This window comes from Dicentrarchus labrax, unplaced genomic scaffold (assembly GCF_905237075.1).
Source record: "Dicentrarchus labrax unplaced genomic scaffold, dlabrax2021, whole genome shotgun sequence".
NCBI lineage: Eukaryota > Metazoa > Chordata > Actinopteri > Moronidae > Dicentrarchus > Dicentrarchus labrax.
In genome coordinates this window covers 30,196,923-30,224,159 of record NW_026136704.1, presented here as the reverse complement: position 1 = coordinate 30,224,159, position 27,237 = coordinate 30,196,923, and the positions used below count along the sequence as shown (strand labels likewise).

General features: G+C 40.9%; 2 protein-coding genes and 2 non-coding genes across 8 annotated transcripts in view; 2 read left to right on the top strand and 2 right to left on the bottom strand.

Moving 5' to 3' along the window:
• The window catches only part of actn4 (actinin, alpha 4), a 56,341-nt gene extending 51,352 nt beyond the window's left edge, over window positions 1-4,989 (bottom strand). For 3 of the 5 annotated variants that reach the window (XM_051398574.1, XM_051398572.1, XM_051398573.1), the window contains exon 1: window positions 4,581-4,989. In XM_051398574.1, coding sequence (XP_051254534.1) covers window positions 4,581-4,706 — 126 coding nt within the window. In that variant the 5' untranslated portion in view covers window positions 4,707-4,989. The remainder of the gene's footprint in view (window positions 1-4,580) is intronic. The other 2 variants (XM_051398569.1, XM_051398570.1) reach the window with 1 other exon arrangement.
• A 4,098-nt stretch (window positions 4,990-9,087) lies between these two features.
• On the bottom strand, window positions 9,088-26,708 carry zgc:85932 (uncharacterized protein LOC405875 homolog). Its single transcript, XM_051398601.1, has 20 exons — window positions 26,393-26,708; window positions 23,199-23,268; window positions 22,635-22,753; window positions 22,228-22,361; window positions 20,843-21,014; window positions 20,613-20,684; window positions 20,117-20,208; window positions 19,843-19,917; window positions 19,305-19,465; window positions 16,857-17,017; window positions 16,092-16,300; window positions 15,524-15,569; window positions 14,501-14,575; window positions 14,186-14,246; window positions 13,030-13,094; window positions 12,524-12,592; window positions 12,155-12,233; window positions 11,125-11,241; window positions 9,897-9,955; window positions 9,088-9,674 (listed from the first exon to the last, which is right to left on the bottom strand). The coding sequence occupies exons 1-20, from the start codon at window positions 26,639-26,641 to the stop codon at window positions 9,648-9,650; spliced, it is 2,112 nt and encodes a 703-aa protein (XP_051254561.1). The 5' UTR covers window positions 26,642-26,708; the 3' UTR covers window positions 9,088-9,647.
• On the top strand, window positions 14,837-14,909 carry trnak-uuu (transfer RNA lysine (anticodon UUU)). The gene has a single exon. It is a non-coding gene; the product is annotated as a tRNA-Lys (tRNA).
• On the top strand, window positions 17,617-17,689 carry trnak-uuu (transfer RNA lysine (anticodon UUU)). The gene has a single exon. It is a non-coding gene; the product is annotated as a tRNA-Lys (tRNA).
• Window positions 26,709-27,237: the final 529 nt, after the last annotated feature.

The following is a 27,237-nucleotide window of genomic DNA, read 5'->3' as shown; positions in this document are numbered from 1 at the left end:
TTCTTAGAATTCTTCTGAAAACACATCTGGATACCCACAATCATCAAAAAGATCTCATTTCAGGTGTCTGAGCTTGCACAATGCATACATATCAGTGTGTGATAGAGATTAAACTGACCTATTGTTCAACACCGTTCACCTGAGGCAGACAAACCAAAACAGAATCAACTATAATACAGAGAAATGTTTCTAACCAAGGAGAAGAACTCACTGATATCTGCTCAATGATAAAAGCTTTAAGTCAACAGAAGAGTAGATTCCTCTTGTACCCACCACACCCCAATCAGGTTGATCCTGCTACACAATCAGCCAATCGACAGACAACCAATCAAAGAGTCTGTTCCTTTAATTCTCTACAGAGCATTGTCTATTGTTGTTAGGGAACGGGCTTTTTAGTCAACCTTCCTCAAACATTTTCAGTTCATTCTTTTAACTGTTGTTTTGGAACAGGGAGGCAGGCAGTGTAGAGACGATGGCGAATGCATTGTTTGATCCATTTGTCCATCTGAGAAAATGTCACTCACAGCTCGTCCTGAGCCAACCCAGGCCATCTGAAGCGGCTCCGCCCGCCTGCCTGCCTGCCAGCCAGTCACACAGAAAGCATGTGAAAGTGGGCGACAAAAGAACAAACTAACATTGTGTCCAGCTGCCCACCTTGGCAGTAATAGAAAAAAAATCTGTGTGTGAGTGTGTTGTGTTGCAAGTCTGGGCACTAGTGGGGTGTGTCAGGGAAGCTGGCTACAAACAACTTCAGGCTGCCTACTTTGTGATTAGGTCCAAAAAAGCTGCAATTATTAAGCATCAGAGTAGAAAAGAGAGATTTCTTGTGTGACAGAAACAAATATTGGTGTGTTTAAAGATAAAATAAGCTCCAACAGGCTGTGTAAAAATCAGGAAAATGACTGCGAGTTACATCAAATTATCCCGTCTACCTCCGTATCTTTCCATCGGTTACAGCTGTTGACTGTAAAGTCTGTTCAGATGTGCGTTCATGTCACAGTCCAGCCTCAATCCCTTCTGTGCAAACAGAATGACGGACTGAGTCGGCTGTTAGCGTAGGAAAATGAAGACCGATAAACATCACTCAGTGACCACAATTGATTCTGCCACTGTAACACTGCTGATTTATGAGTGTACGTGTTCCACATTTAGTGCCACACTCCTGATACGAGCTACGGGAAGGGAATACGTCTCTTTCTGCAAATAGCTAAATTGCTCTGATTTGCATGCTTGCATTGGGTCATTTACACATTTGCATGAATTACATTTTTTAGAATCTAATGATTTATCCTTTTTGTGAATGAACCGAACTCTGCTGCATCGGATGAGAAAGGTGGGACATGTTCTAATTAATCCGATTTTAAAAAGTCACCAGCGTTGCCAACTGCTCCGGGCCCTTTGGCTTGTGTACTTTACTGCTTTCCTTGTTAGCTCATCCACTCATACTTTCGCCCTGCCTCATGAAGAGAAGGAGAAATATGTGCAGCCTAACGGTCGCTGAGAAGCTGGATTTGCATGTACCGCCTGCCACACTGCCCAGAGTTACAATAAAACCTCTGGTAGCGTCACTGCGTACTTCGACATGTTTCAACGTGTGGTGGATCCGAGAGCAGTGAGAAAGACTTAATAACATGTTTGTCAGGCGAGGAGCATTGCCTGTAACAAACTGCAGTTAGCTGGACCCAGCTGGGCGCAGTCCAGGTACTCTGGGGTGTTGAGAAATTTTGCTCAAAATACTAAACGGACAACTGGAAACACACTGCAAAGACAAACCTCTGCTTCAGCCAAAGAAACAGACTCACGCTGTACAACTCTGGGAAACTTTGAATTTTATTCAAATAGAGCCAACTGAGTAAAATCCTGACTGCTGCCAAATGTCTTCTTTTAAGCATCGTCATCCATCTTTCCACCTGCATTTTTCTTTTTTTGTGTTTACTGAACAGAAAAGACTGTTAACACAAGCAGATAAAGTCCTGATCCTGGAGGTGTCCTCATGGCTCCATTAGGTGCAAACTAAACATCTCCAGTGTTCTGGGTTCAAATGTAAACGGAGGCTAACTGTCACATCCCATCTCGTTGTGTCCTCCCTCAGAGTTTCCTGTCTCTCGTGCTCCACTGTGGACACCAAAAAATCCTGAGCATTGCTGTCTTTTTCCCCTCTTGTATTACTCAACTGAATAAATGTGCAGAAGTCAGCATGACGGAAAACTCTGCCTCCGACAAAACACTCCTGTTTTTGACCTCTCACTCGTCACACACAACAAGAACAAACCCATTCCCACACTCATTAAATCCACTTCTCTCTTGATATTCCTGCGGGAGGCATTTGCTCACTTTTGCGCAATAACTGGCACAGTGAGCGTGAATACACCGCAGGAATTTGCCCTTGGTTCCCCCGCCTCACCGGGGCCGGCACAGCTCGAGCTTGGCAGGGGAACGTGTCCCCAGCCTGCACTGCTCCCAGTCAACCAAACACCTATCAGCCTCTGCTGATGAGTGAAGATTTGGGAATGAAGAGGAATGGAACTCAGCCCAGGTTTTACACAACAAGCCTCGCTCTGTTAATGATTGGTCAGGTAGATTTTCCTTTTGAGGGAACTTTAACCTCTGCCATCCTTACACAAATACACACAAGAGTCCCCACAGTCGACTAACCAGCACGAGTTAGCAGTGAAGGACTGGGCCCTCCAGGTTTGATGCTAATGAACAGCAGGAATGTCTCACGTTGACAGCTATAATGCTGAGTGGCCTAATAAAAATGCACGATTCACTGCTTGGCATGCTGTCACACCACCAGAAAGTATGCCAGTCATCTGGCTAGTTAGTGAGTAAGATAGTGTGTGTAGTCTGGTTAGTGCTGCACACCCTCTCAATCATTCCACACTGTTAAACAATGGTTCTTCATCCTTCAGTAACTGCCTCTGCTCTGCCTTACGAGGATTTAGAGGGCCGGAAAGAGTTCCCCAAGCTGAATGTGTGTGACACATTTGTTCTAGCATAGTGAACGCCTAAAGAGGGAACTCTGGGTAAAAAATAACAAGGTCACCTTCTAGTGAATATTAGTGGATGCTTTCATTGCCATCCTCAAAAGGGGAAATTGCACACAGGTAGCCAAAGTATTACAAGAAGCAACATTAGCATTAATTGTAGCACTTGGAGGATGAGGAGATGAGGATGGAGAGCTGATGAAGATGAAGAGTGCTTGTTTTAAATAAATAAAAAAAGGTCCAATGCTGCGTAAATGTTAATGACTGCTGATGGGTTGGGGGGGTGACAAGTAGCACGACTGTTATTCAGATACTGAACGGTGGGGGGGGGTGTTATTTGGTGTCTAAATATTTTTGTAGAATATTACAGTAGCTAAAATTCTGCAGCAGAGCAAGTGGGCGTTGAGTTGTGTGCAGTAAAAGGAGTGTGGATACAGAAAGGTGCATGTCCCAGGGCTCTGGGAATAACAGGAGCATAAGAGTGACTGTCACACCAGAGACAACAATACTTAGCAAATACTGCTCATGACAGCGGCCTTGTTTAGTCTGAACACCGAGGTGTTGCACATGTCAGACCAGCAGTGTGTGTCCCTGGATGTACAAACCAGTCAGTAAATGTGTTATATGGTTTTATCTCGCTGTAATGTTTTAGATTTCTGGCTGCTTCAAAGTAAAAAAAAAAAAAGAAAAGAAAAATGGCTGTAAATCTTCAAATACTCTTTAGAAAAGTTGCCAACCATGTGAGGACTTCCACCAAAGGCCATTAGTTATAATCCAACCTGCCAAGAGTTGAGTGTGGCAATACAAAAAACAACAACCATAAAACCCCTGACTGCTGGTTTTTAATACAAACAGGATTAAATGAGGATATAATGAATCACAGCAGCTTTACAGTTAACTGATATCGGCCTGGAGCACCGCGGTATCGGGCCGCTCTTCCTGTACACAGCAGCACAATCTCGCCTCGCCTCACTCAGTCTTATCGGCCTCCAGGCAGCCAGTGCAAGTGGGACAGGACGGCTCGATAAGGCGCTAAACCCTCCACAAAAACACCCTTTCACTCGCTATTTTAAGCCCCGAATGTCAAACAATCACAATTCTGATTTTCTTTGCAACAATGTGGCGCCCTGTTTCCGCTCGGGGAGGGAAAAAAGTGCCGGGAAAAAAAAAAAAAAGATTAAAAAAAATTCACCCTTGAAGGAGTGAGAGCAGCAGCTAATGCTGGACACACAACCGGATACTTTAACATTCACAGAGGGAAGAAGGGCTGGAGGAAGAGGAGGAGGAGGAGGAGAAAGCAGCATTTAATCAGAGAGAAATGAAACAGCTTGACATTGAGGAGAGCCTCGGGAGGAGCGAAGAGGAGAGCCAGGCTGGGAGGAAGAAAATGGTTGGTATAAAGTGGGGCATTGGGAGCAGCTGCGGGGTTTATGGAGCAAAACCGAGGCCCGCACTCGGTCTCTGACCTCCACTCCCCATCCCATCCCTCCCCTGCCATTTTATTTCTGCCCGCCGCCGCCGCCTCCTCCTCCTCCTCCTCCTCTCAGCCCCGGCTCGACTCGGCCCAGCTGGGCCCGACTTTGGTTCCCTTACCTTCCTCTGCTGTTTCTCCCAGGCCGGGTCCAGCAGAAGGTCCCGGTCCCAATCATTCTCTTGCTCCATGTATGTCTGAACCCCGCCTGCCGAGGATTGGTTATTGGCAGCGTGATAATCTACCATGTCAGCCGAACGAAACCTGAGTGCGCCACAGAGAGACTGCCAGGAGTGGGGGAAACGTAGAAAAACAAAAAATAAAGAATTGGGGTAAAAAAAAAAAAAAAACGACGGCCCAAAATCAGAAACGGTGGGACGGGGAGGGATACACGACCCAGGGAAGAGTCCTTCTTCTCTCGCCGCTTTCAGTACTGAGTGTGTGTTTTTTAATGTGTGTGCAGTCACACAATCCCCGCTGCTGCTGCTGCTGCTGCTGCTGCGAGAAGAAAAGCTTTCCCTGTGAGCTGAGAGAGGCTGCTGGGAGGAACCGGCCGCTCCTACAGGCTGCAGGCAAGCTGGACGCAGCGAGCCGCGGCGCTTCCGGTGGACCCTTTCAGAGTAAAGCGTTGTGCTGCTTGTGCGTGGTTTGACTTTATTGGCCACAAAACTACAAACCTGCACAAATACCAGTTAAAACAAGTCTTTTGGTGATTGTTTGTTTCGTCAGTGTATTCCTAGTTTATAACGCAGGAGGTCTTTTTTTGTCTTTCTCTCTTTAGCCCAAATATAACTTTACACCAACCATTAAAAGAAAGGCCCTTATCACCCGTAGACTGTAATAATATATTTTTTATAGGAGCAAAAGTATGAATATTATATAACCTTTCAGCTAGCTACAGTAGTTATATCCCGGCCTAATATCAAAGACACTGGATCCATTTATAGATTTCACTGTTTTTATTAACAGAAACCTTAAAATCAAAAATAAGAAATATATTTAATCAATTAGCCTATAAATTAGTCCTTGTTGTTCATCTTCTACAATAGCATATTCCATAATATTCATGCATTCATCTTGTGTTGCATTTGTTTGCAAAAGAAGTGCAAAAAGTCACTTTGGAAGTCCCTCGAAGTTATGATATTTTATTTTGAAAGCGCCGTCGCTTCCTGTGTTGTGTGTGTGTGTGTGTGTGTGTGTGTGTGTGTGTGTGTGTGGACTGACACACCTGCTCTATAAACCCAGACAGCTCATAAATATTCATCACATTTGAACGTGAGCTGCTAAAATAAGGAAACATTATAAATATGAAATATTGAACCGTTGAGAACTAACGATGGAGCAGTGTGTGTGTGTGTGTGTGTGTGTGTGTGTGTGTGTGTGTGTGTGTGTGTGTGTGTGTGTGTGTGTGTGTGTGTTCTTTTACTGTTAACATTATGTTAAACCAATCAGTAAACAAAACTTCTGTTACAGATAAATTATTCTTTAACTTCGAGGACATGAAACTCCAAACAGGCACATTTATAAAGTTTCATATTCTTCTGATTTAATACATTTTATTTTGTAGGCAAACTGATATTTGCCTTAAAAGGCCATACCAGACCACCTACAGCTCATTTCTACAAACTCACTACACTTCACAGCATTCTGCAGACCATGCTGCTGTGTTTCTGCTCCTGGCAGCCATTGTTTTCCATTAATTTCTGTACACAGTGGAAATGGAGAAAATTAAATGTTTTTTTTATTCTGTTAAGTTTCATTGTGGGATGATGTGATAATACTGAAGATCATTGAAATCGATCTCCGTACAATGAAGTTAATGTAACTTAACTTCACAGAGTTTGTGTTTGGATTAACCAACTTGAGCAAGATTCATTAGTTTTTTTTTTTATTGTATCAGAATAACCTGTTTAAATTAAATTAAATGAATTAAACACCCCCAACAGTGGCCTGTTAGTCTAAATCTAAATATGTATAGCACGCATTTGAAAATGGTCAGCTAAAGTGTAAACATGATTTAAAGTAAGGAGCTAAAACACCAGCGTTGTCCTTTAAGATGCAGAGACAGTATGTTGTGTATTCTAGTTAATTTGAAGTAAAAATGATGCTAATAATGAAAAAATACTGAGCTCCAAGTCAGATTATTCTGTTTACAACTGCTCATCTCTGAACTGTTGTTGATAAGAGAATAACGTCCGCTTCATATCAGGTCAATGTTAATATTCATAAGTAATCAAAAACATTTAACAATAAATGCTCAATAACAATAAACGATACATATATAATAATACATGTGGTTTTCTTGTCTTTTTTTAATAAATAAATCCCATCACTTTTACTTACTTTATTAATATTAACCTTATATCAGTCAAAACATCAAACCAATAGTGCCACCTATCATATCAATTAAACTGCTAATTGATCTTTAATTTGTTTACATAAATTCATCAGATAAGTTCAGAGAGGAGAAGAAGAGAAACCATCGTGTGAGACAACACATAGAGTCCAGTGAAAGAAGAGAACGAGATCCAAGTGAACATTTCTCGCTCGAGTTAAAGATAAAAGTACAATTATGGTTCTGAGGTTGTCATACGTTAATGTGGTGCCAGAAGATGTTTAATCGGATGTTTAATCGGATGTTTAATCGGATGTTTAATTCAGATTTAGTGTCCTTGATTATTCTCCCCTTTTAAATCTTTGCTATGTAAGACGTCAAACAGTCTCCAGTGTCTCGGCCTCCTCTCGTAATGAAAAAATGAACTGAGAAGGGGAAATGAATCTTTGGTGGTTGATTCATGTCCGGCCTGTGACCATCAAAGGGGTCATGATGTAATTCGTTTGAGAACCACTGACCCAGAGCTCTGACACTCATAAAACACAAAGGCCCGAGCTGCAGTGTAATCCATTACATCTGCTGAGTGAGGTGCAGGCCGGTGTGGAGGGTGACTGTCCTGCCTGCAGGAGCCACCTACAGAAGTAGGTCATGCTCAGGCTGTCCTGGTCGATTAGCGTCACTGCGGCAGGGAGCAGCCTGCAGACCGAAGCAGGGACCATGCCTCAGCTTTGATGTTGTCATGTGATGCCATCTAGTGCGGCTCTGCTACTAACAGCTCTGTGATTGGCCACAACAGGCCTGAGTCATAATTACAGTCTGAGTCTGGGCTCATATGAACAGACTGTTTATTTTTTTAAAGAGGGGCTGAACAAAGAGAAGTTGAGTCCTGAGTGTAGCTGGGGATGTTTACACAGAGGGTGAATGCTGAGGCACAAAAACGCAATCACTGTTTTGTGTGTGTCTGTCTGTTGATAATATCAGGTGTAACAAGGACACTATTTCTGGGGAAAAGGTGCTTCTTGTAAAATATTTCTATTTTATTTTAAGTCGGGAGAGTTAGAAATAAAATTAAATTCTCCTCCTTTGATCTGAGGGTAGCAGTAGATATTTCAGAGACAGATATCTCAAACCTGGGTAAATAAACACAAAAGATATCTGTGTGGACACAAACCAGTTGAGGCAATTTAGAAAATATGTTTGTTTGTTGGTTTTTTTATGTCATGTGATATTTGTTCTGGTCCGGATTTGTCAAAAATGTTAAGACTCTCACTGGTTGAGCCCACACAGTCCTTACTATCTGGACCATACAGTGAGGATGCTTTTATTTTAATATAAATAAGTTAAAGTGGGATAACAAAGGAAGGAGAGAGCAAAGAAAACACAAAAAGAAAGAGTGAGATAAAAGAGAGAGCTACAGGAAGGCAGACAGTGTGTTGGGGTGTGGCTGATGTACGAATATCACATGCCATCCTAAAAGTCAGTTTAAACCAACACAACAGTAGCACAACAGGATATTGAACACACAAACACACACACACACACACACACACACACACACACACACACACACACACACACAGACAATCTCTGGTATTTGTATATCTGACTGTTCTCACTTTAAAGAATGATGCTGGGAGACGGATATTTACACATACCAGACATCAGCAAAGAACAGAGGGTCATTTCTCAAAATATCCCCTGTGGTTGGGGTCACTGCACAGACAGACCCCGTACAACAGTTGCAAAGAAGTCCGAGGCTAGTATAAATAACTGGTTTAGATTGTTTCAATCACGGCCTGGAGAGAAGGAAAAAGGCCACATGATGAGGAATTCAGTAAAAGTTCAACAAAACATCTGTGACAGAGTTTCTGAGGTCAGCGAGAGAGATGAGGGAGTCGATCTTATTCATGACACAACCAGATGACTTACATATTTAAACAGAACATAGATGACAGCACATGAATTTTAATCAGTGTTTTACAAATGAATGTGGTACCAAAGTGACAGGAGCTCACTGGAAGGTTATTTTCTTATTTTATTTATTATATTTATACTTATTTGTGTGTATTTTTAACGTTTATATATCCTGTTGACTGTTCTCTTTGTTCATAAAATCTCTAATCTTAGCAGAAACACACAAAAAACACATTATTAGGAGGATCTATTGGCACAAATTGAATATAATATTCAGAGGTATGTTGTAATTAGCGTATAATCCCCTAAGAAGAAAGGCCACCATCTTGAAGATACCAGTTCTGATAGTATTGAAACAAACTGTACCTCACAGACTTAGACTCTTTTTATATTCTTTATTCACATTATGCTGAAACAAAGCCCAACATTTTGTTATTATCACTTTATATAAAATTTTTTACAACCGCGTGCAAATAATTAAATGCATAACGGACGATAATGAAATGATTATTGTCGACATCTAAATGATGCTTTTGTAGTCTATTTTAGTGTTGACTATTACTAAGGGAAGTTATTTTAGACCACTGTTAGGATTTTATGTATAGACTAGAGGTGGCAGGGTCTAAAATTCCTAATTTAGGCTGACAAATGAAGTGTCACTAATACAGTAAATCATAAACCTTTCCTCATAGCAGCCCACCTTATTTCAACCTTTGACCCCGAATGTTTCCATGACTGAAGGAAGTTCACTGTTACTGTTTGACTACACTATGACAACATACAAGATACACATAAATGGCAAAAGGAGGCTTTTTTTTTGGTTTGCTACTTGTTTCTATCCTTGAACTATACGTCCATTCACACAAAAATAAACACAGAGTACATTAAACAGAAAACAGAAACAGATCCTGGTGAATCCGTCTCAGTGGACCAGGACAGGTCAGTTGTACATGGTCATGTGGAGCCACTGGAACCAATCAGAACCAACAGAAAACATTTAGTTTTAATATGAATATACTTATACGTTTTGTGACAAATCTGCCAAACTAAGATGTAAATAATAAAGTCATTCACATAATAAAAAATAAAATGTGTCTACTCATGTATTTCTATTCAAAGTATCTGTTACTGAGGCAGATAAAGAGGAAGGAGTCAGTGTTGCTGTACGGATATAAATGTATGTTCACACCTGTCTGTAGCTGACAGTCACGGTTCCCATTCCCACCATGTCATACGCTTGAAATTTATCTGCAACAGAGAAACAAAAAAAGAAAAGACCAACTGAGAGACATTCGATCTGTGATGACAATTAATTGTTTCTGTTGTGTCGTGCCTGTAGTACCAGTGGGCAGAATCCACCCATCTGAACTTGACGTGAGCCAAAACAAACTATGTAAAGTCTTTCAAATCGCCATTGCCAGCTGAAACCCAAATGTTAGTTTTGGAATCAGATTTTAACTTTTTATAGATACATTCATGGTAGTTAAAATGTATGAAGGTCAGATAGTTTTAATAACAGTGCAGCTATTTGATTATTGTCGCTTTCAGTCTAGTTTTTAGTCAAGAACTTCTCGGAGGGCAGACTCATTCTCAGTAAGGCTAAAGAAACTGAAACAACTGTCTGTTTTCACAGAGACAGATACGTTTGCATCTTAGTGCCAGTGTGTGAGATTCAGTGGTATCTATTGCAGATAGATAGGTAGATAGATAGAAAGATAGATAGATACATAGATAGATAGATAGATAGACAGACAGACAGACAGACAGACAGACAGACAGACAGACAGACAGACAGATAGGTAGATAGATAGATAGACAGACAGACAGACAGACAGACAGACAGACAGATAGATAGGTTAGGTAGATAGATAAAAAGATAGACAGACAGACAGACAGACAGACAGACAGACAGATAGATAGATAGATAGATAGATAGATAGATAGATAGATAGATAGATAGATAGATAGATAGATAGAAACTTTATTTATCCCCAAGGGGTAATTCACAGCAGTATCCACAGACTGATAATAACATAACAAAATAACAACAACAGGAGGCAAAATGCAAAAGAACCAATAAAATAAAATCAATAGCAAAATAACGAGCATTGGGTGAGTGGCCTAAGGTGTGCATCTGTCCCTTTTCACTTCCTCTTCTTCTTTTCCATATAGTCGGTTGATGTGTTCACATCTCAACATCCCTGTAATACAAACTCTGTATTGTGAACTAAACACGTCGGCCTTGTAGTGACAATTAGCAGCAGTGTTTGTTGGATTTAATAATTTTGGATACAGTTATAAGTTATTTAAACATGTTATTCTTTTTGATTTGTAGCATCCAGCTTCTCTGCCTTTTAGGAATACTGTGACAATGTGCCATTTGTCTTACTCCCTCTTTCCCCATCCCCCTCTCTTACGGATCATGCTCTCCAGTTTCATCAGCAGGTACAGGAAGCCGGGGTAACTGATGGTCATATCGGGCTCCGTGTATCTCAGTCCAACCAGCTGCATTATTAAATCATCCACCATGATTCCTGCAGCAGAGACAGACCAGACAAACAGATGCAGTGACAACGGGCAGGTCAGTCTCTTACAGTTAAAGTCAGTGGACCCTCACACACGTACAGCTTTCTACCAGGCTGTTATAAATGTATTAGCGCTTACTGAGCGCCAGTTCAGCACCGCTGTAACGAATAAACAGAAGAAGGAAGAGTGTTATGCGTAGTAATATTCCTTTACTAACACTAACTTTCATTTTGGGTATGATTATGACTGTTTCATAACCGGTTAAAAACTCCAGGTAGCAGGTTTAAGTAAAAGCAGTTTAAAAATGTACTCCTTAAGTGACTCACTTACTGAGTGACTCATTAGAGGTGAACCAAATGGTGGGTGTGATTTTTATGACTCCAAAAGGCTGAGAGGACAAAGTTCACACCAGAAAATAAGAAAAAATAAAGAGCACCAACAAAAGAAAGCCAGAATATTCTTTACTGACTGACGCTTCACAGCCAATGGCCTCACAGTTATACAGAATTTGTACTCTGTATTGGATATAATCTGAATGTAGTGAGGTTTACTGCCCTACTTTAGTATACATTCACTTTCCTCATGCATAATCTGAATCTAAACAAAAAGGCTGAGCCACTACCAAACTGACTGACGGTCTTTTAATACAGTTAGTTTACATCAGTAATGTCTGAAAACACAAGAGCAACTGTGTCTTCAGCCCTGATAGCTTGAGAAACACAAACATGATTATTCTTACACTTTAATTACATCTGTATGTACATATGTAAACTATAATGTAGTCAGATTTTCTTCCAGTTTTGAGAATGGACTATGTTAAACAGCAGAGAGGTAAAAAGAGGTGCTTTGGCTCCCCCTGTTGGTCAGGATGTGGAAATACACATTAACCGTGTGTACGTCGCTGTGTGTCCTCAGTCCTACCTGCTGCCTTCAGAGCGGGGCTGACCTCTTGATACTCAAGGCGCTGAGTCTTGTTCTTATCATACACCAGGAAGATATCCTGAGGAAAGATTCAACACAACACATGCATGAGAAACTGCACACACACTCACACAATGTCTGTCTTACGATGCAATTCTTCAAACCCCTGTTCTGTTACAATTTATTTTGGTCTCTGATATAAAAGAGTTGATCATTTTGCAACGCTTAAAGACGGAAAGAAGCAGTGTATTTAGGGAGTGAGAGCTCCAGCCAGTACATCTGCACACTGATTTCTGCCTGCAGCTTCAACACATCAGTCATGTGCTGTTCTTGTTGATGTTACTGTTGTTGTTGTGTTGATAACCTTACCGTCCACCTCCGGATCTTGTCCCACAGACTCTGGAACTCGGGCCAGTTGAGCTGAGCGATGCCTTGGCTCTGAGGAAAACGCTGAGGTCAAAGAAATCAACAAGACAAATCCAAACAATCCTTGAGGGTTTTGTTGGTGTTTGTAGCAGTCAGTAGCTATTATATTTTCTCTCTGCACTGCATTATGGGATAGTGGTGTACTACTATTTTTATATCTTTACATGGAACTGAGGTACAAATACTGACTCTTAAATTGTAGTTGTGGCGTATTTTACTTCATTTTAATCACCGACTTCCAGTGTGGAAATAGGACTGAAGTAAACCACACAACTCAGAGGAGTCAGTAGAGACTGGAAGCTTAAAACTTTCACCGCCTGAACAGGACTGAGCTATCCAGGCTCTGTGAGTGTCTTTTCATAATGTACATGAAGAACGATCGATTAGACAACATTGATCTTTTGTTTTTTATCAGTTCTTCACTTCATCAGTTCATTTTTCAAGGATACATCCATGAGGACCACCATGCTCTTGCAGTGCTCCAGAGCCAAGTACTTCTCACTGCCGGCCAACACTGACAACAGAAAGTAAGATCATCATCAGACATTTTAACATGCAAACAATAACTGCAAACTTGTGCTGGATTTCTGACGTACAGGTGTTTTTAAAGCAAGAGGCTGAAACTGTTTTTATAAATCAAGACCGAGGTGGTATCAGGGTCCGACATATTGTTATTCTTATGGAAATGAACCGCCTATTTAAACAGAGATGGATGTCGATCCCTGGGTTAAAAAATGGTGATGTAAAGCCTTCTTTGCTGTACGTCCTCCTTTCTGCTGTGGCATCAGTTCCACTTCCTCTGTTCCTCGAAACTCTGAACTATCTGTCACCATCTCCTGCAGGCTATCAGCACTAGCTTTACAGCAGGATGTCATACTGAAAGTCTCGATGCCCTTCTCATTAACAAACATGTCAACAAAACTGGTGACTTATTTTGATTTCCTTTAGATGGAGACAGAGGGACTTAACAGGAGGAACTACTGAGATCAACTGGCTGATTCATTGACGAACCATTCAGTGTGGTGACCAACAATAAAAATAATAATGATCATCTAATTCTAACCTTAAACCTTACAAACATGCATCATGAAACACCAGGCAACCCTGAGCTCAGATAAAAACTGTAGGTTGCACAAAACACAAAGTAAGGCTTGATTTCTCCTTATCTGAGGCACTTACTTAAGAGTGTCACACAGAATCCCTTAAAGGGTTTCCTTGGTAAAAGAAGGAAATATTAAGGCATTTACTGCATTGAGATAGAGAAGATATTACAGCTCAAAATGTATTTGCTTGCACTCACACTTGTGATACCTGGTCTCTATAGCTAAATTCTCCATTCATGACCACTGTGCTGGATGTACACTCCTGTAACATGTTTCCAGACCAATCCCCCACAAACATGGGAAACTAAAATCCAAACCACTGTAGAAATGTCCCTATCAGACATTGTTGTGTTGATCTTGCTGCTTTGTACACAGAAACAACATAAGGGGTGACTTCCCCCAATCAGGAAAGGAATTCAATTTGGGAAACATTAATTCTGTTGAAATAAACAAGTCAGAACAAGGCTGTTGATTCGCCCCCATGAAAGCAGACATCACTGACCTCCTCCCTGTACGGCCTCAGTCAGCAGGCTGTGGAGGTGCACTGGTTTGCAAAAGCCGTTCTGACGACAGAAAGCAGGAAACAGTCATAACTCAAGATGTAACAGTTGGAGTAATACACACAGAGACAGGCACAGCTACAGTTGTGGTTTAAACATTGTATATGTATGAACCTGCTCGGAGCAGCAGAGAACCAAGGTGTTTTCCAATGTTGCAGAAATCCATGTGGCACCTTAAAGTAGGTTAAAGTTCAAACCTATTTCCAGATGTTAGTTGAGCTCTGGATGAACAGCACCTGTGTGTAAGTAGATCCCACCTTGTTGCAGTGCTTCATGAACAGAAGTTTGGTTGATTTAGGGGAGGGAAGAGCGGCCTGGTGAGGAAATGAAAGCTGCAGGGAAGAAAATACAGAGTCTGACATGTTGCCTCGATGCAGAGAGTTTGTAACCTAAACTAAATCAGCCCTACGAGAGTCAATATTATGTTCACATGTTCACATGTACACTCTTTAGTCAGGGCACACAGTGAGTAAAGCAGTCTGACATTCACTTTGTTTAACAATCATTTCTCTCTAAATTTATGTATTTATGTGTTTACAGTGTAGGTGTCAATGTCAGTGAGACAGGGGAACATGTAGATGCTCTGAGACAGGGCCTGGATAGCTCAGCCGGTAGAGCATCAGACTTTTAATCTGAGGGTCCAGGGTTCAAGTCCCTGTTCAGGCGAAACAAGTTTTAAAATGCTCGAAACAACAACACTGATTACCTGCTGCGCCTTAATTACAGACTGTACTGTACTCAGTATGAGCTTTACATGAGCTACCAGAGTACGTTCTCTTTGTGGTTAATTCACAGGAACAGAAACAAATGTAAACTGAATCATCTGGAATATCACACAGCACTATCCTTGACTTCTTAAAGGTTTCCTGAAATCTACAATTGTTACCAAGCAGTTATTTAATCACTGGGTCCCAAGTCTGTTTGGTTCAAACACTTTTACACATAATGTGAAAACCTGCAAAGAATCAGTACAGAGTTCACACAGAAGAAAGGGCAGTACCAGCTGTTAATGTGTGGGTCAGTGAAACTTCTGTGTCAACAACAAGATGCTTTTTCCTACACTTGCTGAGAAAGTTTCAAACATTTAACTCTATCTATCATTTATCTCACCCTGAACCCTCACAGCAGACAGTCGATGTCTGACTTCACTGAGACTCTCACAAGGTCTTTCCTGACTTTTATTTCCAACATTGATGATTTTATTTGAGTCAGGTGAATAATTATTACATATATATAATAATATCTAATTTATTTAGTAACTGATTGAACTTGTCTCTTACCTCTGTTACTGAAGGGATATCTTGTGGCCCTGGTTTGTGAGCTGGACTGGGGAAAAAAGCCACAAAAACATATTAAAAACATTATTTATATTTAGAAATACTTCAGTTCAATGTCTAAAGAAACTAGAGTTTAGAGACTCTGTCAGATCACGGTGGAGCTGACCGTAAATCAAACTGTTTGGGGATGAGTGCACTAAATAATTAACCTCCAAAACCTGCAGAGTTCAATTTAATTCAAGTCCCTATTTCGTGTTAATTTCTCTCCTTCATTAACAGTAAACTGTCCCGACCTGCAGCTGTATGCACTTCATTGTTGAATACTGATTCAAATGACTGTGTAATGCAGCATGTAACCTCCATTTCATTCTTATTATCTTTCATCCTCTCTGGGTGAGATGTGATTCTAAGTCCTTTGAGGTTTCTTTGTCTCATCAGCAGATTTGAGGGTCGTCTTCTTGCACACACTTTGATGGAGTCTGATGGGTATTTCTTATTACTTTCTCAGCTCCAGCAGCATCAAACCAAAAACAGAATCCAAACTCCATCGACAGGTTGATCCATGACTCACGTGGCTGCATTGCCTTGCTCTGTCAGCACCCGGAGGAGGAACGGTCCCTGCTGATTGGGCTCGGCGGTTGAAGGGATGATGACGTAACGACCTTGTGGAAGGACGCCGCGAAGAACAACCTCCCGACGTGAGGAGTACTGGGAGCTGCAGAGGACCGGGCGGAGCGCACTCAAGTCCTCAGGCGACAGGTACGTGTTCTTCGGATGGGCCTGGAGGGATAGCACCCGCTTTTAATACACGTACAGTTATACACTGAGGTTTAGCTTCTCAGTGGACGTCATCAATGACTAAACTTCACATTTCTTTCCCTACTGTTGCTTCAACCGACCGACCACAACTCAGAGAGACATCTGAAACGTAACACAGAGATACAACTACACACTGATTTTATGTCACAAGTCAAACAGTTTATAAACCACTGGTTTAATATTTAAAAATGTGTTGTTTTTATGTAAAAGCCTGTAGCAGAGTAAATAGTCCAGTATTTCCCTCTGAAATATAGTGGAGGAGAATATAAAGGAGCAAAGTACCTCAAAATAGTAATTAAGTAAAGTAAATGTACTTAAATGTTCAACAATCACTTCTGTGATTGTTGAATCCCGTTTGGTTTCAGTCTCCCTGTGAATAATGTGTGAATAATTTGATAATTTAATTAATAGCTGACATTATGGGTTTCACTGTGTGTTCGTATGTGTGTGTGTGTGTGTGTGTGTGTGTGTGTGTGTGTGTGTGTGTGTGTGTGTGTGTGTGTGTGTGTGTGTGTACCTTGTATATATGCAGGGCTATGGCCAGGTTAATGCCTCTGCGTCTCTGGTGTTTCTGCATCAGAGCCAAAATGAAGGAGCAGGTCTTCTCAGAAGTGTTGGCAGTGTCGCTGTCCACCTTCGACAGGACGAAGTGGAACTGAGGATTCTGCCAGAAAAAGCCTGGAAACACACACACACACACACACACACACACACACACACACACACACACACACACACTATTAGTGCTACACTAGTGCATTCTTTAGCCTTTAACCCTAAACTGAAGCGTGTAAGTGAATATTAAAGTGAACAGTTTCCTGCTTTCGTCTGTCACTATAGGGACACACAAACACTTCCTTTAAACTTTACACACATTGATTATAAATGTATACAACATGCATGCGGTTCATGTTATAAACAAATGTAAAGGCTCAAAATGCACCATCTCAGCTTCTACAGAGACCGAACAGATGTTTAGTATCAGGTTTGTTTCTGTGTGAAAGTTCCCTTGTATAGACGACCATCTGCTTTACACCATCTTCTATGTTCAGGTACAAACTAACACTCACTCAGAGTCACAATAACACAATGTGCATCAGGCTGGTACGATCAAACCTTATCTTAAAGTTGACATGAGCTAATTTGACCAGGAAATGGTTTAATCTTAGTCTTGTTTAACAATGCTGTGGCTGCTGTCGGAAATCATTTCTCTCTAAATCCCCAAATAAAATAAAAAGAGATAAAAAAGATATAGATGTGAAAAGCTCTGAGACAGAGCCTGGATAGCTCAGTCGGTAGAGCATCAGACTTTTAATCTGAGGGTCCAGGGTTCAAGTCCCTGTTCAGGCTAGACAAGTTTTAAAATGCTCGAAACAACAACAACACTGATGACCTGCTGTGCCTCACTCAGTATGAGCTTTACACAAGCTGCCAGAGTACGTTCTCTTTGTGGTTAATTCACAGGAACAGAAACAAATGTATACTGAATCATCTGGAATATCACACAGCACTATCCTTGACTTCTTAAAGGTTTCCTGAAATCTGCAATTGTTATCAAGCAGTTATTTAATCACTGGGTCTGTTTGGTTCACACACAAACATGCAAAGAATCAGTAAACAGTACAGAGTTCACACAGAAGAAAGGGCAGTACCAGCTGTTAATGTGTGGGTCAGTGAAACTTCTGTGTCAACAACAAGATGCTTTTTTCCTACACTAAGTTTCAAACATTTAACTCTATCTATCATTTATCTCACCCTGAACCCTCACAGCAGACAGTCCTACCGACTGTTGAGATACTTTTACCAGGAAATGATTCTATTGTCAATTAAATCTTAGTCCTATTCTCTCTTTTAATGTGGTGTGCTCAAACTTATAAAAACACAGCTCTCTGTGGTATCATCTGCAGCCAAAGCAACCATTTCAGCATCTAGAATTTTCTGCTCAGATCTTGTACAAACAATTAAGCACCACACCTACACAGACAGACAGACAGACAGACAGACAGACAGACAGACAGACAGACAGACAGACAGTGTGTTCTGTACTGTCTTAACTTGATTTGTTGACAACTAGCCCAAATAAGCGGATCAGTAATATTGTACAAACATTAAAATCAATGATTATTTCTGACTCCAGTACTTTCAACTTAATCTACAATGTACACAGAAGGTAAGAGGTGAGTGACAGGCAGACTTTACATTTTGAAATGAAACCTGTTGTGCAAAAAATGGCAAAGGGTGCGGTCTAAGACCAGTACAGCGAAATCATTTGCACTATAATAGCTCACTTAAAGGTCCAGTGTGGAACATTTAGGAGGATCTATTAGCAGCAATAGAATTTAATAATACTCACCTGAAAATAGGAATTTAGTCCCTGCATTTAACAGGTACCGTTACCATTGATAAACACATTGGTGTGAAGGTAATGGGGTCAGCTAAACTGTTCATTTTTACCAGTGGCCTAAATTAAACATAACATTTATTTCTACAGTAATAATTCCAGTGCAGTGGTGTTGTTCCCATCACCCTCCTGTTCACGCTCTTTATAACAGAAATAACATTTTCATGGGTCATGAGTGTGATCGACTGTACTTTGCTGTAATTTGTTTCATAAAGTTGCTGTTAATTAAACTTCCTTCTGTGAATGTCCCTGCAGATGTCTCACAGCCTTACAGGGAAAAGGGGATTATTCCTCCTGAACAGGGTGGAAGGCTTTTAACGTGAAACAGATGTTGAGTGCGGATTAACAGCAAACACAGCAAATGTAAATCACTGCAAATGGGAGCAGATTGGATGAAAAAAAAGGCTTCTTACTCAATTGTGATAATATGGTGATAATAACAAGTTTAATCAAATGACGGAACAGTTTGAGAGTTAAGGGTCCATATGGAACACATGCAAACAGTTATCAGGCACAGAACAGTAAACAGACACATTTTTCATCATGTATCGTCATGTGTCTTACCCCCGTGTGCTGGGCCTCCAGCTGAGATGCACGGCACCCAGTTACCATGATGCATTATGGAGGACCACGGCAGCACGCTGGAGCCTGGTTCATTGAGGGTCTCAGTCAGGTGACAAACCTCCATCAACTCAAAGTTCTGTCGGAAATCTGACACAGACATCCTGATGGAGAGAGAAACTGGTGAGCTGACAGGCCAGTTTGCTCATATGAGGTTTGATCTTTCCAGACTTAAAGACTCTTTCCGTAATTAAATCAGATTGAATTCCATTTATAAGACTAGTTGACATTTTGAAAATGGTTGAAAGATAAAAACCAACACACAGCCTAAAGTCCTGTCTTAGAAAGGAGAATTAAAAACATGTGTGCGAGAAAAAGCAATGTCATGGATAGGCCGACTTGTTTGCCTTGAGGTTCCTGTTGTGGTTGAGACTGACATGTCTCACAGTGTTTAGTTCTGTGTTTGCAGAAGGCGGACAAAGAGTCGGCAGGATGCATGTCACAGAGAGACACTCAGATATACAACAGCACTATAACTCACCAGAACTCCCCGTCCTCCCGTCTGACTCTTTCCAGTCTTTTCTGCTCCTCGTCGCTCACAGTGTTCCACTCTGGACTGGACAAAAAGAGAGAGACAGCGGAGACTTTTATATTTACGCCCCAAAATACACAAGTATTTCTGAAATTTACCACTCTCATATAAAACAACAGGTGAAGTTTCAGGTAGTTAATCTTGCAGGCTGACTCTTCATCTATAAATTTTCATTTAACAGTTGATTGAAAACCTAATTCTGCTCCTGTATGTGTGTACCGACCCTTTCAAGTCACTCCAGGGCCCCTCCCACTCAGTGTTGCCCCAGGGGTTGAGGATTCGCACTAAATCCACAGCGCCATGAGCCGTCTTCACCTGGCAGAGGAGGAGAAACAGACCGAAAGAAAAAGTGAGAGCAGTGGAAAGAACAGGCCATGCTTAATCTACATTTAAACTTTACTCTCTCTAGCCTCAGTAGAAAGAGTTCCCCTGCTCTCTGAGTGCACATACGCATCTTATAGCTTCATATTTACATCCAGAATCAGAGGGTTTTGTGATCAGGATTTGGCCTGAAAACCTATATATGACAAACATGCTGCTACCAAGTTTGTTGTTCGTTTGTTTTTATGAATGTTTTTCTAATCTGTTTTTGGATTTCATGAGAAGCAGATACAATTAGTGGTTATTTTATTCTTTCTTTTCCAGTTTTAGCCCTGTGAGATAAACTAAATATGAATGTTAACATGCATTTAAAAAAAATCTTATTTAAGGACATTTACCTCCTCTACAGCAGTCAGAGAGTATGCATGTCTGAACATGATCCCAAGTCCATTCCTTTGTTCCAAAGGACCCTGGAGGGAAAAAAAAAACATCCACCCACAGTTAGGACGGATGAAAAATGCAAAATTAAACTCCTGTGACTCATGTTCTGCTTCTGTGGTTCCCAGTATTTAAACTAGAGCTAACAAGCCTTTCATGCCACCGCTAACCTAACTGATCCTCACTGTACCTGGCAGTTGGCACAGTTGATGAGCGCTCCTTTAGCCAGCAGGTGTCTGAGGAAGGCCGGCAGCTCTCTGGGCAGTGAGGCGATGCTAAAAACCTCGGCCACCCCACCCGTCATATCAACCATGGCCTCATGAGGGAAGCCCATGTCCAGAGCTCTGTAGCCACCTTTCAGCCTGGGACAAAAGACACACGGAGGACAAAAACATCTGACTGATCCCACAACGACAAAGGCTGATGAGAACAATGTATTTACACAGATAAATAGATGAACAGATATTAGATAAGAGATTTTTACATTTTAGGGAGACATAAATGAGTAAATCCCTTCCAGTACTGAGGATTTTGTTCAGTGGAATAAATAACGTCCCTTCTGAGATTAGAGAGGAAAAAGCACGTAGAGATGAAAGGATGAGTCTGCCTTTTAACTTCCAGATGTCACAGATTTACTGTGCAGTTTGTTCTAAAACCCAAACCCCCAAAGAAGACACCTGTCAAATGTTTAAGTTCCGGGCTCACTTTTGCAACTTTGATGAATAGCCGCTTATTTTTAAGTTATGAAACCTGTGAATCCAGGCAACTAATTAAGAAGAAATGCTGACAGAAAGTTCATCCAGTTTTAAGACAGAACAGCTGGCTGACAAAATCCATGTCCGAAGGCATCTTCAAACAGGCAGATTGACAGGGAGATATGTAAGAGTTCAAGGTAAAATGACTGCACACAGAAAGAAACACCCTACAGACATCTGCATATTCTTTATATTTCTCTAGAAACTTCTGGGACAATATTTTATAGTTTTTCCATGTTTGTTATTTTTGGTTAAGATGATACATTAAGAGAAACATCACAGCTTCAAACATTAGAAGCACTTTTCTGCCCATTCTGGTTTATTTCAGTAATGAACATTTTGTCTTCAATATAAAACATAAAATGATATTTTCAGTTAAATATCATTATACATTATATGAGTCTCAATTCTGATTGTTTTCAGTGGTATCGATAATTATTGTTCATTTGAGGTGGAAAATCGAGGCACAGAGGTTTTTAATGTTTCGTTGTATGGTTTTATTGATGAGTATCTCTCCATCGTGGACTGCTTCTGGATTGATTCTTGGGATGTAACAGATAAAGGTCATGACAGATGACAGGTTACGTACTTTAAAGGGTGGAAAGGGGATATAGTGATTCGCTGTTCATGAGCCAGGGCGAATGTTCTTATTGCTATTGATGAAGTGTCTATTGATATATAATGCTGTTGTTTTATTGCCCAGGCCTACTTTGAAGTGCTCATGGGAGAAACATGATTACCATCACATTACAGTTCAGTGAAGGTTAATCTTATTACACACACACACACACACACACACAGATGATTGACAGGGACTCACTTGGCGTAGGCCTTCTCCAGCAGGGAGCTCCAGAACTCGTGTCTTTCTGGGGAGCTGAGGTAGATCAGATTGTTGTCCTGAGTCGGCAACAAGTCGTCTATCCTCACCTCCTCCCACTGACCGTACTGCCAGAACTGCAGAGAGAGAGTGGGAGTGGTGTTTTTGTCACAATGCCAGTGCCCTACTTTCACCAACAAAGTTTTATATCCATGTCAGGTTCATACATTTTCCAAAATCTGCCATCATGCAGAAATTGTTCACTAGGTGAAGGCGACATTATTGCACTCAACATCAACTCAAAGAAAGTCAGATATTCTAGAAGTTCCTTTGTGTCATTATCACTATATATAGACCGACAATTCAACCTGCACAGACCGCAGCATGTTAGGCATCGCTCAGGTATTTACCCTGAAGACGAAGCAGCCGTTGTAACCGTCCTGGAAGCTCTGTTCCAGAGGCATGACCTTCTTGAGCAGGGAGCGATGCATGGAGAGAGACGCGATGGCAGAAAGTAACCAGCAGTCATCTGAGGAAAGTTAGCTCAGGTTACCAGGAAGGTCCATCTTTTACTGTCTGCATTTCTCTTTCACAGCTTTAAATGCTGCTACTTGACACTCCAATATAACATTGAATGTGATTATGTTACTTTACGTTTAAAGGTTAGTAATATGTTGTATGGTTTTGTCTAATCCCTGTAAACTAAAACTAGACAAAAACATCCAAACCTACACTCCCCATACAGCAGACTGAACACCTGACCTGACCTCAGTTTGCTAGAAGTGTTATTGTTTACCCCACTTTATGATTTTAAAGACCACCTTCTACTCATATCTGCCTGTAAATACCAGTGTAGTTATAATTATTTGTAAAAAAGTTAATGCTTTTTACTCAACTGTCTTGTGGGAGAGATAAGCCTTCTGTTTCATGGGAAAGGCCTGCATTGTGCAACACTACTGTAGTTGCCTACTTACTGAGTTTTCCCTGGCGGACGTCCAGGCGCGTTGCTCCATTTACAATGAACTGAGGTGACGGACAGAGCTCCTAGAAACAGTATGGAGGAGGAAGGAGAGAGGAAAAATGAGACAGGGATACAGTTAGAGATGACGACAAATGAAACAGGATTTTGTGCGTGTGAACAACATCAGACCAAAGGGAGTGGCAGCTGATCAATAATCAGCTATCAGAACAGGGTGGCAAAAACTTGGCACAATATCTGCATTCACTCCAACAACACTGCCATCTAATCTAAAATCTTCTCTGTACAGTGCTGCCAGGTGAACCACAATGCATGATTAATCATTCTAAAAAAATATGATCACTTCAAGTTAGTACAAACAACTTTCAGGGAAATCCAACAGCACGATAAACCAACAGTTGGAACATTATAAGCTCAGTGAAGGGAGGATTTATTGCAGTGCTGCAGTCAATTTACTCAGGTGGACCAATCAGCCCTCAGCACGCAACTCAGGCTCAAGTCATTACATAACAACAGTTTTATAGGCCGACCGTCTTTTAATTTTTCCTGATTTCTGAAACATTTCTTTTTCTTGTCCTGTTTTATTCACTTGGGAAAGGCTTCATTAAAAAGGTTTAGTATTAGAGAACTAGTAGTAGTAGCCAAAGTGAAAGTTAGAATCAGAGCTTGACGTACACTGGATTTACAGTCACATGATACAGCCACTCTGGATAAGGTAATAGCATATAATACACACATTCAGGTACATGCATGTAATGTAGGGCCAACTGACTGACATTAAAAAATGTGTTTACATTGTGTGATTAAAACAAATGTTCCAGTAACAACTGTGGATATTAATGGAGGGTGAATGCTGCAAACAGCAGTCGACAGCTTCCTTCAGTCTCATCTTTTTGTATTTCATTATGGACCCAGTGAGCTACAAGACATTGAAGAGGGCACTGTGTGGACAGCGTGTAATGTAGGTGTCTGTTTGTATACGTATGTGTGTCAGTATACAGTTCCAGTCTAACAGGACCGGTGTGTATCACTGCTCTATAAGTGCTGTAAAGTCTGAAGATTAAAGAGAAACCCGCCAGATGTGGATGACACAGACCAGGAAGCTCTTCACATATTATTTGCCCAAACTATTAGTTTGGATATTCTAGATAAACATTTTATTACACTTGAACTGAACCTGTCGACTTACTTTACTGTAGATTTAGACTTTAGATTTTATCTTATGATATTTACACAACTAAAACTAGACTAACACCGCTCTGTAGTGCTCTTTGGCGTTGTGCTGTCTCAACAAGAAGAAAACATAATGACTGTCCAAGAATGTAAAAGACCTCCTTTAACCTACAGGACTTGGTCTTTAACTGACTTTTAGAGTCCTGTGGAACCAAACAGACGTCCACTCTACTGTTGTATTGGATTCATTACTTCTTATCAGTTAAATATGACACTCAGTAATCAGGTCTGACATGGTGTGTGTCCAGTTGTACTTTATTTTTCAGTGTTTTATGGAAATAACCTTTAAAGGTTTGTTGTAGGGAGAGCTAAAAGGTTATATCAGTCTAGCAGTTCTGGAATAAATGACACCTTTGTGAGCCAGAGAGGGTTTGACTTCAATCTGCAGGTTTTGAGGCTAGCCTAGATTGATGCATTAGACTGTGATGTAAGGATTCTTGTGGTTTTGTCCAGCCCCTGTACATGACTTTATGCATTATATTACACACTTAAAGACGGTATAAAATGTTAGTGCTCCTACTAGTCTCCAAAGTGTATAGTTCAGTGGCCTAAAAGCAACAAGGCCGTGATAGAAAACATGTAATCCTGTATATTTACTTTGATTCTGCCCGAGAGGAGCCGCTCTTATACGACGTAGAGATGTCTTCCTTTGATATATTACATATTGACTCAACACAGTTCAGTGTAAATAGCCCAGCAGGTTGGAGCTCATCTCGACCGAATCACGCCCTGCCCTAATTCTTAAGAGAAGAGAAGAGAAGAGAAGAGATACTGTACTTTATATTAAAGGTGAACATAGACAGCTATCGGTCTCTTTCTTCCCCCCAGTTTTTTCCCACAGGCTTTGTGTTTATTATGTCTCTGTTATTTCTTTCAGACACACCCATCTGAGATTGTTCCTCTGTCATGTTTTGAAAAATGATTGTCCAGAGGCCAAAAACGAGGTAGCATAAAATACCAGGGAATAAAACAAACAGGTTCACATCTGACACAAGGTTGTAATTATAAATGTTATATCTGACTCACAGAGATCAAAGTGTGATTCACTGATAGTAAATATTACAATATATACAATAATAATATATATATTATGAAGCTATGAAGTTTGTTTTCACTATCAACAGCTTTAACTGAAGCCGCCAACACTCGTTTACCTGCAGGATTTAATATTATTCAGGATATTTTATTCCATATTTCACAGTAAATGTGACTGTATTAGTGTATTAGTACTTTATATGAGTCCTGGGGTTTGTTCTTTATAGTAACTTAAACTCCACAGGTCAATTTTGTGTGCAACTTTCTACTTGTCTGTACTCGTGTGTCTCGAACCACAAAAGCGCAAGTACTTTTACACTTCTGCAGGTACATGTAATAAACTCAGAAAGCATTGTGTATTATCATAAATTAAACTATGAAACAGCAGAAAGAAGTACTCAGATCTATTACTGAAGTACAAGTAGAAATACCACTCTTGTATTCTATAATAATATACTTTATATAAGTAAAACTCCTGCATTCACAGTATTACTTAATAAAAGTATATAAACATATATATAACTGTTACATTAGAGGAGATAATCTTAACTATCTTGCATCATATTTCACAAGTTGATCATTTGTAGCTGTCAAATAAAGTGGACTAAAAGTAGAATATAACCCTCTGAAATGTGGAGTAGAAATACCTCAACATTGTGTTTAAGCACAGTACTGCAGTTAATACACTAGTTACTGTGACACAGTGTGTGCTGTAGATAGTTCACATGAACTCCACATGGACCAAGCACAACAGGCAAATGCTGTTTGCACCTGAATGCATCAACATAGCTCTCAGATGATCCATGCAAATAAAAAGGCCTGTACAGTGGCACTGTAGCATAACACTGTTAGTAATCCTATTAATACTAATACTAATATTAATATATTTCAGAAGGAGGAATTCCCATCTTTTCTTTTTACCTTTGGTCTTTTCCATTTCACCCTGCTGCTCATCTCCAGCTCTCCCAGGGGGAAGTTGTAGTCCACGAACAGTCCGTCCCGGCCGACCGTGTTCACGTCCCCGCTCTCCGGAGACATGTTCCCGGTCAGGAGGTCCGCCAGCCAGCGGCGGGACTGAGAGCCCAGCAGCTCGTCGGAGCAGACCGAGTCCACATCATCGTCCAGCGGAGGCAGGGAGCTCTCAGACGACACACTCAGCGACTTTTCCATGTCCAACCCGGTGTGTGCTCCTTGTTCAGCACTTTGTGAACTGAGCTTCCGACTCTGTGTGACTTTCACCTGAGCAGGTAACGAACGCACACAAGCCACGCCCCCTTGGAAAAGCACACAGGTAGACGCTCACCTGGTTCACTGCTGCAGGGCTTCAACTCTCTGACACTCCCAGGCGGTTTCCGGACTTCCCACACTGAAGAAAGGTTGTTCCAGTAAATGCCAAAGAACCCAGAACCAGCACGCAGTCATATCTGGAGCCCTCACACAAACATTCACCACAAAGTCCCCAAAACTCAGAGACCCTCACAGTCCCCTCTCTGAGAGAGACAGCAAGAGTTGAGAGAGAGAGAGAGAGAGAGAGAGAGAGAGAGAGAGAGAGAGAGAGACAGGTATTTGGCTCATTAGATGAAAACATAAACGTTACAGGCAGACATGAGAGAGGTTATCATCCCCTCATTCAACTCTCTGCCTCAAAGCCAATCCTTAAAGTTACAGTTAATGCTCATTGTTTGTCTATTGTGTGTAAATGTATTAATATAAAGAATGTGAAACATTGTTATATTATGTCATCAAAATAAAACAATCAGTCAGAT

What these genes read in the sequence shown, in the direction of transcription:
- zgc:85932 (XM_051398601.1), bottom strand. Translation starts at nt 26,641, where the DNA reads ATGGAAAAGTCGCTGAGTGTGTCGTCTGAGAGCTCCCTGCCTCCGCTG. An exon ending in TCAACTGTGCCAACTGCCAG is followed by an intron (nt 20,685 to 20,842) that starts GTACAGTGAGGA and finishes TTTTCCCTCCAG; the next exon opens with GGTCCTTTGGAACAAAGGAA. An exon ending in TGACTGTCAGCTACAGACAG is followed by an intron (nt 9,675 to 9,896) that starts GTGTGAACATAC and finishes GATTGGTTCCAG; the next exon opens with TGGCTCCACATGACCATGTA.